At 38.5% G+C, this 14,918-nt stretch overlaps 1 protein-coding gene across 3 annotated transcripts in view; it reads left to right on the forward strand.

Annotated features, from left to right (window-relative positions):
- Positions 1-14,918, forward strand: part of Dock7 (dedicator of cytokinesis 7) — a 174,308-nt gene that overhangs the window by 156,166 nt on the left and 3,224 nt on the right. For all 3 annotated transcript variants that reach the window (XM_027400470.2, XM_035439788.1, XM_027400472.2), the window contains 6 exons: positions 4,407-4,541; positions 5,699-5,788; positions 5,909-6,145; positions 6,446-6,589; positions 8,070-8,176; positions 14,524-14,691. In XM_027400470.2, the coding sequence (XP_027256271.1) occupies positions 4,407-4,541; positions 5,699-5,788; positions 5,909-6,145; positions 6,446-6,589; positions 8,070-8,176; positions 14,524-14,691 (881 nt within the window). The remainder of the gene's footprint in view (positions 1-4,406; positions 4,542-5,698; positions 5,789-5,908; positions 6,146-6,445; positions 6,590-8,069; positions 8,177-14,523; positions 14,692-14,918) is intronic.

Here is a 14,918-nt window from a genome sequence, read left to right on the forward strand (position 1 = left end):
CAACAAGAAACCCTGTTTTTGAGCCAGAGCAAAACAAAAATAAATTGGATTACTCCAAGTTCTTTTTTTTTTTTTAAGATTTTTTTTTTTATTTACTATGTATACAACATTCTGCTTCCATGTTTATCTGCACACCAGAAGAGGGCACCAGATCTCATAACAGATGGTTATAAGCCACCATGTGGTTTCTGGGAATTGAACTCAGGACCTCTGGAAGAGCAGCTAGTGCTCATAACCTCTGAGCCGTCTCCCCAGCCTACTCCAAGTTCTTAAGCAAAACCAGAGAGGTGATGACAACTCAGGATCATTCTCATGTCCTAGTGTCTGTACTTGGGGATGGACTATGGAAAAATGTACCTGAAGAAAGAGCCTGGATTTGGGTATCACATAAAAATGCCAGAGTTTAACTTCTAGCTCCATCAGTTACTACAGTGTGATCATAGGCAAGGATTTTTGGGTTTTTTGTTTGTTTCTTTCATCTGTAAGATGAGGGTCAAAATAGTGGTACTAATCACAGAATTCTGCTAAATATTAATGTGATACATATAGGCTGGACAAACTGTGGTGTGCCTTTCATTTCAGCACTCTGGTGGCTGAAACAGGAGGACTGAGAGTTCAAGGCCAGCATAGGCAAGAGAGAGAGAGAGAGAGAGAGAGAGAGAGAGAGAGAGAGAGAGAGAGAGAGAGAGAGAGAGAGAGAGAGAGAGAGAGTTAATATAATGCATATAAAGTGTTTACAACATAGTAATTAATCAAAACCTGTTGGAGGTCACTTTTTATTGTTGGCTTTGTACAACATTGATACTACCATTATAGTTACTTGAAATCTGTTGGTTTTGTTGTTGCTATAATGGTGATATGATCCATAGACTTCATGAAATCTAGACAAGTGCTGGACTGCTGAGCTATGCCCTGGCCCTTGTCGAAATCTTAACATAAGTTAGGCTAATAGGCCAGGTGCAATGGCACATTCCTGTAATAACAGCTATTCCAGAAGAGGATGCAAGAGGATTGCATGTTTAAGGCTATCCTGGAAACTTTAGCAAGACCTTGTCTCAAGATGGAAAACAAACAGGGCTGAGAAGTCATTCATTAGTAGAGTGTTTGCCTAAAGTATGAAAGGCCCCAGGATCAGTCCCTCCCCGGCCCTCTTAAAAAAAAAAAAAAAAAAAAAAAAAAAAGGTCAATAAAATGTTCCCTGTCTTATGTTCCTAAGTGGAAATCATGGCTAGAAGAATCTGATAAATGGTCATTAAGAACAGACTTAACGTATAAGGTATTATTGTGCCTGTATGGCAATCAGCTAGCATAATGGAAACAGCTGAATGAAGATAAACACAGTTACCAAAATGGTGTCATTATGGAAGTATACCACTATCCCAACAGACAGCTTCTTCCTTAGTAAAGAAAACAAAGCTAGGACAGATGCAAATATGTTTGGCATGGGAGGTAATTTTCTTTGCTGATGCAGTTTCATCACCCACAGAGTTAAGAAAGCCATGAGTAAAGCTGCTAAGGAAGAATATGCTATGTATAGTGTGGGAGTGATGTGAAATTCAGAATGAATTCTGAATCATAAAGCAAGTAATGCTAAACTATAGGAAGTAATTCAAAACAAAAGCAAGTATCAAAACTGAAGAGAAAATTAAATGTTTTTTACTGGAGGTGAAGTTACATGATTGATTACACTTTGATAAACCAGATACCATGCAGGGGGGTCAGTGGGAGGGGGATTCTAAATTGAAATGTGGCTGCTCAGATTATTGGTCTTCTCTGTCTATCCCACCCTCTACACCACACACATACTCACATGCACAAGGTCCAAGAACACCTTGTTAATTCTATGATGTTATTGCCTCCTGTTCTTCAATTGATTTCCTCTGCCTCATCCACACTGTTCTCAAATACACCAGATAGGCTCCTTCCTCAGAGCCTTTGCACTGACTTTTACTCTGGCTGGAAATCTGTATGAAGAGCTTTGCCCCTCTTTCCTCAGTTGTCACCTGCTTGATGAGTTTTCCCTTCTGTGTGTCTTTGGTGAATTCCTGTGTCACAATACCTGACATACCTTAGGCATTCAGTACCTGAATTCAGTTTCCTTCACATACATCCTCTGTCTACTGGAATGTCCCCTCTTTTTACCTCCATTCATTTGGTCATTCTTTTTTTTTTTTTTTTAAATGTTGAGCCTTGTAGATGGCTAGAACCCTATTTGTGATTTGGCTCCAAGATTAATCTTTCATTCTTGATACTACTCATTACAGTTTATACCTATTTATATTGTAATCATTTGATTTTACATTTTATTCTTTTGAGGAGCAAGTCTAATTATTAGTGAAGGTGAATAATAGCTAACATAATAATATCAATATGAAAAATATGTTAAAAGATGTAGTTAAGATTTAGTTAGATCCAAAATTCGAACTAGTGAAGCAGTGATCTCACGAGTCTCTTCACCATCAGGTCACATCACAATATTGTGCCTGTTTTGGGATGGCACACATTATGGAGTGTCACCAGACAGACCAATAAAATGGAAGCAGGATACAAAGGTTGAGAATTGGAGAGTTTAGCTAAGGGAAGCAAGTCCTAATTACTGTCTTTGGGTCATATTAAAGATTTATAATAACATTGTTTTTGAGACAGGGTTTCTCTGTGTAACAGGCCTGGCTGTCCTGGAACTCAGTCTGTAAAGCAGGCTGGCTTCAAACTCAAAGAGATCTGTCAGCCTCTGCCTCTTAAGTGCTGCGATTAAAGGTGTGCGCCACTAATGCCAGTCTAGAATAACATTTTAAACTGGAAACCTCTTGAGCCAGACAGCTGGAATAGAGTATTTTAGTATTTTTGCTTTTAAGAAATGAGAACTATTCAATGTATTTGAAAATTAATCACAGATTTATAAATAGTTATCTTAGATATTTTGTTTGTGTTCCATGCAGTGCCTTCTTGCCTTGTGCTAAAGTATATTATTGACCTACTGGTGGTTCTAATAAAAGTTTTCATGAAATTCATCTACAGATTTCATTTACTACCAGAATCAATTAATATTTATGTTAAATTTCAAATGAAGTAATTGAAGAAATGGTTTTGTTACAAATTTCATTTCTTTAGCTTCAAAGATATTTTTCTTATTATAGCTGAGAATATGGGGTTATCATTGTACTTTTTCCTCACTTCAGTATTGGTAAATTAGGATCAAAGTTTCTCATTTTGCTTAATTATTTATAACATTTGTTGTTCATTTTGTTCATTGCAAAAATAAACATAAAGCAATTTAGACTTAAAGAGAACTCAGAGGAACTTAATACTTTACACATAGGAGTCACTGCATTCTCAAAATTGCTAGAAATGTCCAGGTGTAATCCTTACTGAAAGGATTGGTTCTCACTGAGTTTGTGTGAGAATTAGTGTGACTTTCTGTCCTTGTACCGCTGGCAATGTGTGGCTAATGTTAGGTCCTATCACATTATCCTGTGTTTCTGAGATGTCATACAGGGTGTCACTGAAAAGGCCAATGAAATGAGAGCAGGATAGTAATTCTTACTATACAAAAATCAGAAATCAGGAATTTAGTGAGTGCTTTTGGTGGTCTTTAAAATAACAACCCATCTCAAAATTTTATTATTACCTTGCATTTACATTTTTTCTTTCTATTCCATTTTTAGTCTTCCACATACAAATATTTTTAGCAGCAGAATAGTACTGATTAACTAATTTTTACATTAGTACTTCTGAAGGATTTTGACACTTTACTGATTTTGTACTCTATGCCAGATGCTGTCCTTGGCTCCTAACTTTCTTTTTTTTTTTTTTTTTTTTTTTTTTTTTTTTTTTTTTTTTTGGTTTTTCAAGACAGGGTTTCTCTGTGGCTTTGGAGGCTGTCCTGGAACTAGCTCTTGTAGACCAGGCTGGCCTCGAACTCACAGAGATCTGCCTGCCTCTGCCCCCCCCCAGTGCTGGGATTAAAGGTGTGCACCACCAATGCCCGGCTTGCTCCTAACTTCTATGATCTCTTTTTAATATACTCATAGAGACTATGAGAAGGATAGTGTTGATTTGAAAATATATTAGTGCTGTGTTTTAATTAACTTGGTTTACTTTTATATTAAGACTGTTTGGTTCAATAAGGAAAATAAATTAATATAGCCCAACTGTATGAACTTTAAAACAAAGACCATTTTGTTTCATTTGGTAAAAACAAACCAAAAAAAACCCTAATTTGCATAATCCTTGTTAGAAATAGTGAAGAAAAATAGTTTTCTTTGTTTTTACCCTCATTTGAAAAATAAACATAATTTTGAGTTAACTTTTTACAGTGTTGTGGAAATTTTACAAAATAGCAATCTAAGCATAATGTCAAAAGCAAAAAGTCTATATATTAAATTTTCTCATTTTCCTAAACCTAGGATGGTAAGCGGATGTTTGGCACCTATTTCCGTGTTGGTTTTTATGGAACCAAGTTCGGGGATTTGGATGAACAGGAGTTTGTTTACAAGGAGCCTGCCATAACCAAACTCGCAGAGATTTCTCACAGATTGGAGGTGAATGCCGTGGTGGTTCACGAATGTCATCTTATGTTTCTATAGTGAATAGACTTTCACATCCAGTTTTATTATCCAGATAAGCCAGATGAATGATTTGTGTGGTATAAAAGAATGTTTGAGAGGTATAATAACACCCTTTCAAAGCCTTCAGTTCCTTTATAACAGCAGCAAATTGGTATTAGCTATACTTTATTTTCACACATATTTTCTAAGCTCCTTTACCCTTCGGAATTACTCCAATTTTTTTACACTTGAGAAAGAGACAAGACATTAAGGAGCAGTATGTAATGAGATTGGAAGCAGAGGCCCAGGAAATAGCTGGCTCGGGTGTTGTCTCTGTGACCTAACCGTCCAGTGAGGCGCCTTCAGAGATTAACTGCTGCAGTCACACCTGGAAACACTTCATAGTATCCCTTCCTGAGAGCTCCTTGTTTCTCCTAGATGACTGCTTTGTATTTTTGTGTTAACACATCTTTCCTTTCCAGTTGCTCTTCTGAACCTTCTTTTACTGCTCCAAGTGTGGCTCGTGGCTCGGGTGCGTTAGTATCATATAGGAGATCTTCAAATGTAGAATCCCACATCCCCCCAGACTTTCTAAATCAAAGTCTGCATTTTGACAGGATCCCTGAGAGACTTGTGTGCCCAGAACAGCTTGGGAAGCAGGCCTCTAGGCTTGTTTTTATTCCAGCTGGTATTGATCCTTGCTTTGCTCATTTTGCTGGGCTTGGTTTTCATAAACTGGCTCAAATATGGCTTTTTACTGTTTATGACTTAGGTAAGTCTTGAGAAATACGGAGACTGTATTTCCCAAACTTTATCACACAAATCCCTTTGGGAGGTGTGGGGTACCACATGGAGATTGGGTGGCTGGATTTAAAGGTCACCTCCTTCGATGGCTTAGTTTTTCCTTTGGAAGGAAGAGCCATGACCATTGCCCAAGCTTTGGCTCAGTCTTGTATCTCTTGAGGACCCCTGTAAAAACCTGAGTTTTTTATTGGAGAAAATTATTTTTTGTGCTGTTATTGTATGGATGGAAACGACATAGTTAGAACAAAACTTGTCAAATCCCCCAGTCTTGCTGAGGAGTCTTTCTCCAGGGCCTGCTCTGGTTTTGTGGGAAAGCTGTGTAAGAGATTGCCTTCTCTTCATTACAGGGATTTTATGGAGAAAGATTTGGAGAGGATGTGGTTGAAGTAATCAAGGACTCTAATCCTGTAGACAAGTGTAAATTAGATCCTAACAAGGTAGGTTGATGACACTGTAATAATGTGTAGTTTCCTCTCTGAAGGTCTCCACATTATTTTGCTTGACATGTACTAGGTGACAGATTATTGTTAGTGAATAAGGACCTTTTCCCTTTTCAGGCATACATTCAGATTACTTATGTGGAGCCATTCTTCGACACCTATGAGATGAAGGACAGAATCACTTATTTTGACAAGAATTATAATCTCCGACGTTTCATGTACTGTACACCCTTCACTTTAGATGGCCGTGCCCATGGGGAACTTCATGAACAGTTCAAACGGAAAACCATTCTGACAACGTCTCACGCCTTTCCTTACATTAAAACAAGGGTCAATGTCACTCACAAAGAAGAGGTAAGTCTACAACTGAGGAAAAAGAATTCATGAAACAAGTTTATCCATGCTGTGAATTGACATGTGGTTTTAGCATGCTAGGATTTTACCATTGTTAATTTTGGCTAACTTCTAGGCCCCTAATTCATCAGTTTATGGGTTTTTTTTGTTGGTTTGTTTTTATTAATTTAGGGATTGAGGTTTAGAATTTTGTTATATGAAAGCTTATAATGGGTCTCCATTTCTTCTGACTTTATTATTTAAAGCTCATTAGATAGTTTTCAGTCAGTGCACTGACCTGATTGCTACTCCTTCACTCAGATAATCTTAACACCAATTGAAGTTGCTATTGAAGACATGCAGAAAAAGACACAGGAATTGGCGTTTGCAACACATCAGGATCCAGCAGACCCCAAAATGCTTCAGATGGTCCTGCAGGGGTCTGTGGGCACAACTGTGAACCAGGTTGGTGCTTCTTGCTGGGTGTGTGCAGTTTAACTCACACACTGGGTTTGGAGTAATATTGTAATGTTTATAGAAAGACAGAATCATGCAAATCCACAAGGTACTGAAGTATAAATGGAGATATATTGAGAAATTGAAGTAACAATCTTCTTACCTACCTTTTCCATTGCCTATGCTTATATCTGTTATATTGTAGGAATTTCATCACTTAAAATATTCTTTGCTAGACATACCTTTAATCCCACACTGGGAAAGCTGAGGCAGGCTGATCTTTGTGTTCAGCACCAGCCTGGTCTCCAGAGCAAGTTCAGGCTACATCATGAGACTCTGTCTCTTGATAAAACAAAAAAAAAAAATTCTTCCCTTAAAAAGTATACATGATTCAAAAAAGACTCATTCCAGAGCTGTGTTGAATACATGTGAACCTCTGCTCTCTTAGATGCTTGATGGTGTTTCCTTGTCCAGATCTTCACAATGAGTTGTATGGAATAAATAATGTGAAACCATTTTGGAAAATGTAATGACATTTGCATATAAAATACCACTATTGTTTTGTCACACATGTTGGTAGCCATTGTGATAACTCTATAGTTGGTTTGCTCAGATCGTCTTGCTATGATTTAGGCATGGCCCCAGTCTTAAAGAATATACCAAGTTAAGAGCATCAAGAAATGCTTTAATCAGGTTTTGCATATGTTTTTACTTTTTGGATTAAAGAGCAATGCTGAGAAATGCTCTTGTATAAAACTGAAATAAGATCTTTGTTTTTTCCCTTCAAATGATTTAAAAGACGAAAAGTCATTGTGTTTAATTTATTGCATCAGGAATAACCTTTGCAATGCTGAGGGAAGTTGTTTTTTTAAAATCAGGTGTAATAACCAGTGGATTGGGAGATGTGTTAAAATTTGTGCATGCAGAATAATTTAAAAAAAACTACAAGGCAGAGTGTATTGATGAAGTCAGTAGTCAGTCCTCAAAGGCATATTCATTTCTTTGAAGGATGAACCAGTAAGAAATGAATCTGGGGTTGATGAGATGGCTCAGCAGTTAAGAGCACTTGCTGCTCTTCCAGCGGTCCCACGTTCCATTTCCAGTACCCATATGGCAGCTTCTAACCATCTCTTAACTCCATTTCCAGAGCATCCAATGCCTTCTTCTGGTCAGTGGGACCTGCCTACACTAGTACATATATATACCTGCAGGCAAAATACTCATACATATAAAATAGTGAGACGGGGGGGGGGGGGGGGGGGGGGGGGAGGGGAGGAAGAAGGAAGGAAGGAAGGAAGGAAGGAAACTAATTTTAGGAGACAAGAATTTAGGTATGAAGTTTGGAAAACCTGAAGTGGTCTCTGTCCCGGGAGAATAGTAACAGACATGCTTGTATTCAGTGTAAATGTAGCCCTGTCAGTGCCATGGTCCTGTGGGTAAACTCCATGGCTCTAAAGAATAAAAACACTTGGTTCCTTTTATTTTTCAGGGACCTCTGGAGGTTGCCCAGGTCTTCCTGTCTGAAATACCTGCTGACCCAAAGCTCTTCAGACATCACAACAAGCTGCGCCTTTGCTTCAAGGATTTTACTAAAAGGTAATTGAGACTTCTTGCATAAAGAGCTTTAAATTAAGAGTGGCCAATACCTCAGTATTGACATCTTATCTTAACGTAAGAGCCACAAGGAACTGTTGAAAAGAGAAAATAGCAATTGGTTCACCATGAGAAGCAGTCTGCATGGCATTTACTGTTCTTTGCTAGCATATACCTGCACTCTTCCCCATACCACAACTCTTTAACTTGAAAGCTTCAGTTTATGCCTCCCCCCAAAAAAATTATTACTATTCTTATTATTCTTCCGTATGTAGCACCCTCAAGAAACTGAAGCAAAAGATGTTGAAATCCTAACCTTATTAGTGTATGTATGTCCTTGTCCAGGTCACCTAGTCTTTGTGATCTTCAGTTTCCTAACAAATGAAAGATGGTGTAATCTCCCTCTCATAGAGAGGTTTACAAACTGAGTTAAAGATTGCTTGGGTGTCTAGTTTCTCAAGCACACCCCCATTTGGTGAATTATTAGGAAGCCTCAGCATGTAACTAATTGTTCTGGTTGCTGTGACTGGTTGCACAGAAAAAGATACAGAGTAATGTCAGCAAGGGTAATAACAGGTGGTACAGTGCTCAGAGGACCCTCTGCCAGTGTAGACACAAGCTGTGTTGAATTCCTCCAGCAGTAAATTGTAACAGAGTAAGTGGAACTCTCTGGGGATGGCACACGAAAACACTAAACTGGCAGGACGAAGGCAATATCAACGTAATATCTGGGACAGCAAGCCCCTCCCCATGTCCAGATTCCCAGAGGCCAACCAAGAGCCAGCATTGTAATTAGGCCTTCTAAGGACAGCAGTCCTGGTATACAGTCTTAACTTCCCCCTGGCACAAAATCAACTTAGAAGCACTGCTAGACTAATATTTGGCACATAGTAATAGATAATCAATAAATATTAGAATTTGTTGTAACTATGGTGCGAAGTCTTTATCAGCTACTTAATTCCTGATTTTTATTTGCTAACAGAATGATCACAAAAGAGAGACTGATTAGCCGGGTGTTGGTGGTGCACGCCTTTAATCCCAGCTCTTGGGAGGCAGTGGCAGGCGGATTTCTGTGAGTTCGAGGCCAGGCTGGTCTCCAGAGCGAGTGCCAGGATAGGCTCCAAAGCTACACAGAGAAACCCTGTCTCGAAAAACCACAAACAAAAAACAAAAACAAAAGAGAGACTGATTAATGCAACTTGACAGTGTCTGGAAAGATGCCACACATTTTATGTGGACCTTGAAGAATTAACTCTAGGTTTTACACATAAAAAGTAAAAGAATATACCAAAAAGGAAAAAAAACATGAACCAACTTCAGTGTCTGTGCAAGAATGGTCAGTAACCCAACAATGCTGAAACAATAGAAGCCTGGGCATAAGGGTCCGAGAAACACCTTGGAAAGAACACTAGAGGTCAGACTAAAACACTATCATGGGCTGCAGCTGTAGCACAGCGGTAGAGCAATTGCCTAGCTAGCTCATTAAGGTACTGGATTTAATCCCCAACACAGACGAAAGTTTCTGAAAGAGCCACTGGACCATTAAGCAATGACTGAGTGACTGCAGAGCTCAAGCCAGAGAACCCAGTCTTGTTTATCTTGTCAGATAGTTTATTAAGTTATAAATAACTTTATTGAACATCACTTTTTACCATCAGTAAATGTGGATGGTGCTGTCACTTCTTTCATTGCATTAGCCTGACAACACTCTCAGTTCCTTCCACGTGAGCTTTACAGACTCCAAAACAAAATCTCAAAAAGCTTCATCAGGGGTCTGGGGATACAGGTCTACAGGTAGAGTGTTTGTGTAGCATGCATGAAGTTGTACTAGGTTTAATCCCTAGGACTACATAAAACTGTTAACACACCTGTAATCTCAGCACTTGAGAGGTACACACAGGGGAATCAAAAGTTCAGGGATATCTGTTATCCAGCAAGTTTGAGGCCAGACTGGACTGAATCAGACTCTGTCACAGAAGCAAAACAAACTTAATCAGTTAGGAAATCATGTGATTTTTAAACTAAAATTTATTTTTAACTGATACATGTTTCAATCCATGAATACACTACACAATGCTCAAGTCAGAAACAAATATATCTATCTCCTCGGACGCTTACCATTTCTTAATAGTAAAAGTGTTCAAAATCTTTTCTTCTCACTGTTTTGGGATATACTGTATAATACTGTGTTGTAGTCTGTGATTACCCTACCTTTTTTTAAATTTTTTTATTTGAATTACAAACAAGATTGAATGACAGGAACTGGGATTGTCATGTGATTACCCTACTTTGTAATAGCATGTCACAGTGTCTTGCTCCAGTCTAATGTGGCTGAGCATCCTTTGGCAGTTTCTCTCTGCCCATTGCCCCATCCTTCTCCCCAGCATCTGATAACCACTGTTCTAGTCCCAGCTTCTTTGAGAATCACATTTTTAGATTACACATGTACAATATCTGTCTTCCTGAGCAAGCCTCATTTCATGTTGCACAACATGTCGTCTTATGTGTTATTATAGATAAGACTTGATTTTAAGGCTAAAATGTATTCCATTATATATATGTACCTTGTTTGTATGTTTGCATATGCATGCACAGAGAGACCAGAAGTTGAGATTGGGTGTCTTCCTCAAGCATTTCCACCTTATATTTTGTTTTTGTTTTTTTTTTTGTTGTTGTTGTTGTTTTTCAAGACAGGGTTTCTCTGTGTAGCTTTGGAGCCTATCCTGGCACTCGCTCTGGAGACCAGGCTGGCCTCGAACTCACAGAGATCCGCCTGCCACTGCCTCCCGAGTGCTGGGATTAAAGGCGTGCGCCACCAATGCCTGGCTCCACCTTATATTTTGAAAGAATCTCTCTTGAAGCAAACTAGACTGGCTGGCAAACTAGTGAGCCCTTGGATCCTCCTGTCTTTTGCCTCCCCTCCACCCATCCACCACCAAAACTAATATATATGTAAAATATCTCATTGTGGTGGTGGTGGTTTTCAGTTTTTGGGGGCTTTGTTTTTGTTTTTTGTTTATTGTCATTGTTGTTTTTGTTGTTGGGAGTGTTAGTTGTTTTTCTCCACATGTGTGCTAGGGGATTAGGCTCAAGTCATCATGCTTGAACAGCCACCTCCCCTATCCCTAAATGAACCATCTTTTTCTCCTCTTTTATTATTAAATTTGTTCTTTGACAGTTTCATCCATTTATGTATTCTGAATTCTTTCACCCTCTACCCTCTCTCATTTCCTGCCCACCCCACTTAACCCCATTCATTGTTTGATGGATGGCTGGCGTAGGTTGTTCCCACTCCTCGGCTGTTGGGAGTCATGCTGCAGTGGAACGGGTGGGGGTGGGAGTCTAAGTGTCTCTTTACCTAGCAGACTGATTTTGTTTCCTTTGGGTGTACACCTGGTTATGGGTTGTGTGCCATTTAGTTCTATTTCATTTTTTTGTTTTTAAAGCTTCTTTTGATGTGTACAAGTGTTTGCCTATATGTGTTCCAGTGTATCATATGTGTCTCTGGTGCGTGCAGAGGACAGAAGAGGGAGTTACATGCACTGGAGTTACAGGTGGTTTTGAGGCACCATGTGTATGCCCTAGCCAAACTCAGGGCCTTGCAAGAGCAGCAAGTGTGCTGCACTCCCTCTCCAGCCCCCTTTTCTTATGGTTTTGAAGAGCTACACTGTTTGCTATAGAGGGTGCATTGATGAGCAGAGTGGGTGCAAGAGCAAAAGCCTTTCTCCATATTCTCACCTTCACTTGCTATGTGATGTCTTTTTTGTAACATCCATTCTTCTAAATGGGATGAGGTAGTTTTGATTTGCATTTTTCTAATGACTCGTGTTTTTAATTATCTGTTGTATATTGTCCATTTTCATATCTTTTGTGATCAATAGTTATAACTGTCCTTTGTTGGATTTTTTTTTATATTTGAGTTCCTTATGTGCCCTGGATATTAACCCCATGTCAAATGTCTATTTTGCACATATTTTTGCCCATCTGTAGGTTGTTCTTTGACTCTATTATTTCCTGAATTTGCTCTAAGATCTTTAGTTTGATGTATCTTATAATGTAATCATTTGGGCTCATGGGATTGGTCTTGGAAAACAGCAGGAAACATAGTCCCTAACATATGGACACATGACCTGTGCCACTTACTGGCAGATGTACATATTTCATACTTATTAAATTCACAGGTTGCTTACATTAATTTCATTATTTGGGAGGTTTTTCTACTAACACACAGACAAAATATCATAGTTCACAGTTTGCATATAATCTTAAATTTTATTTCATTCAAAATTGGGACCATTATTTAAATGGTGATATTATTTCATCAATTTAACTGCTTTGATATTGTTTTCCTGTTTGAATTTAAATATGGTTTAATTTATAGTACAAGGTCTTTTTTTGTTGAATTCAAATTTCCATCATGAAATCACTAAGCCAAAATACATATTGGCTCTTAATATAGTATACACCCCAAATGTTTCAGTATTAATAATGCCAAGAACGCAGTTAGTCCCAGCCCCCCTGCTTCATTACGTAACTTATATAAATAGAGTGTCCTCTGCTGATCATTTTTGAGTGACAATTCAGTTTGTTCTTAATTACTAAAAATAATACTTTCTGTGTACTTTACTTTTGGTCTGAGGTTTTGTCTTTTAAAACTTATCTTCATTAAATCTTTTTTTGTTTTTCGAGACAGGGTTTCTCTGTGGCTTTGGAGGCTGTCCTGGAACTAGCTCTTGTAGACCAGGCTGGTCTCGAACTCACAGATATCCACCTGCCTCCGCCTCCTGAGTGCTGGGATTAAAGGCGTGCGCCACCAACGCCCGGCCCTTCATTAAATCTTGAATTACATTTATTTCTATACTCTAGTGTCATCCTCCTGTCCTTCCAGAAGCATCCTGATTTTGTTTTCTCTTCTTTACAGTTTTACCAGAAATGATTGAATCCCTAAATGTTGTACTGTTTTACATTTTGTAACCTTATATAAATGAATAGTATGTATTGGTTTCTGTCATTTGCTGTCTTCAGTGACTATTAAGTGTTGCTTTACTTAATTTCTGTATATTCCATTGTATGAATGTGCTTTTTTCCCTCTAGCTGGTATATTTGGGATATATTTGGAGACTTCTGGATTGTGCTCTTATTGCAAAACATATACATACAAAACGTATATAGAAGAATACCTGTACACATGTACAACAGACTTGGGGTTCATGTGTTCAACTAGGTGATAATACACTTTTTCCAAAATACATAAACTCACATTTTGAGTTTAGTCTGTTCAGATTGCTTACTCCTCAATATTAACATTCTTTTTAATTTTTAAAATTACATGTATATGTGTTTGTGATTGCATGTACACACACATGCATAAATGCTCTGGACCTGCTTGTGGAGCCAGTTCTCTCTTTCCACCATATGGGTCTCTGGGATCATGTTGTCAAGCTTGATGACCTGTTTATAACAAAAGCATTTAAAGCTATGCATTTCTCTAAGCATTCACAAGCAAGATATTGACATACATATATAGATATGGCTTTGTTGTATTGAGACAGCCCATGTGAGCCTTGAACTTGCTGTTATACTGTTTCAGCCTCTCGGCCATTAGGATTATAGTTGTGTGCCACCACTCCAGCCTGTATATTACTTTTAAAATGTCTTTTCTTTAGCGGTTGAGATCCAGATTTTTAAAATATTTGAATAAATAGTATAATAATCAAGACTGTTTATAAAACCAAATAATTGGTTTATAAAACCAATAATCAAGACTGTTTCTATTAAGGGGGGGGAGTCCCTCTACCATTGGAACAGATGAGTGACCACAACTCCTAGAGTTTCTGGTCTAGATACAGTGTAGGGGAAATAGCTTCAGAGTCAGCATTGACAGCTCAGGAGCAACTCAATGGTAGCGCTCTTGCCTGGAGTTTGATCCCCCAACACCATGAAAGTCAGATATGATGGCATATACTTCCCAGTACTCAGAAGCTAAGGCAGAAGAATCACAAATTCTAGACCAACATGGGCTACAAATTAATGAAAGATGTATTTAATTTAATGAGTACAGAGAGTATCAGATTTTAAATAAACTCAGATGATCATTGCATCATAGACGGGAAACAGGAAGAGAGCAACTGGCCAGGGACACACCACTACTGAAGTACTTCTCCATCCAGGCCACCTTCCTAATAACCCACTGATGAAGTTAGCACCCTCATGATCCAGTCCCCTCAATATCATGAGCTGGGGACAAAGCCTTCAACACATGAAGTCTATGGGGCCATATTATACTCAAACCATAACACTACAAATTCCCAGGAGGGGAATGTCTAAACATGTATCTTCTTACTCCCTAGGTGTGAGGATGCCTTAAGAAAAAATAAGAGCTTGATTGGACCAGATCAAAAGGAGTATCAAAGAGAACTGGAGAGAAACTATCACCGCCTTAAGGAGGCTCTGCAGCCTCTGATAAACAGAAAAATTCCTCAGCTGTACAAGGCTGCCTTGCCCATCACCTGCCACAGGTACACTCTGTGCTTCCTCCTCGGAGCTTTTCTTTTAGGAAAAGAAAACCTGATAGATAAGTTTACAGCTTCTTATTATAAAATTTCAAATGTTGTGTCCCCAGAAACCTAACAAGTTCAACTATGTATAAGCTATTGCCACTTGTCCCCTTATCAATCTGAAAGTCAGCCTTTTCTGTGGAAGAAATGCTAACCGGAACAGTACTCCTAAGTCTGCCTTCATAAAG

Source organism: Cricetulus griseus, chromosome 2, assembly GCF_003668045.3.
Source record: "Cricetulus griseus strain 17A/GY chromosome 2, alternate assembly CriGri-PICRH-1.0, whole genome shotgun sequence".
NCBI classification, from domain to species: domain Eukaryota; kingdom Metazoa; phylum Chordata; class Mammalia; order Rodentia; family Cricetidae; genus Cricetulus; species Cricetulus griseus.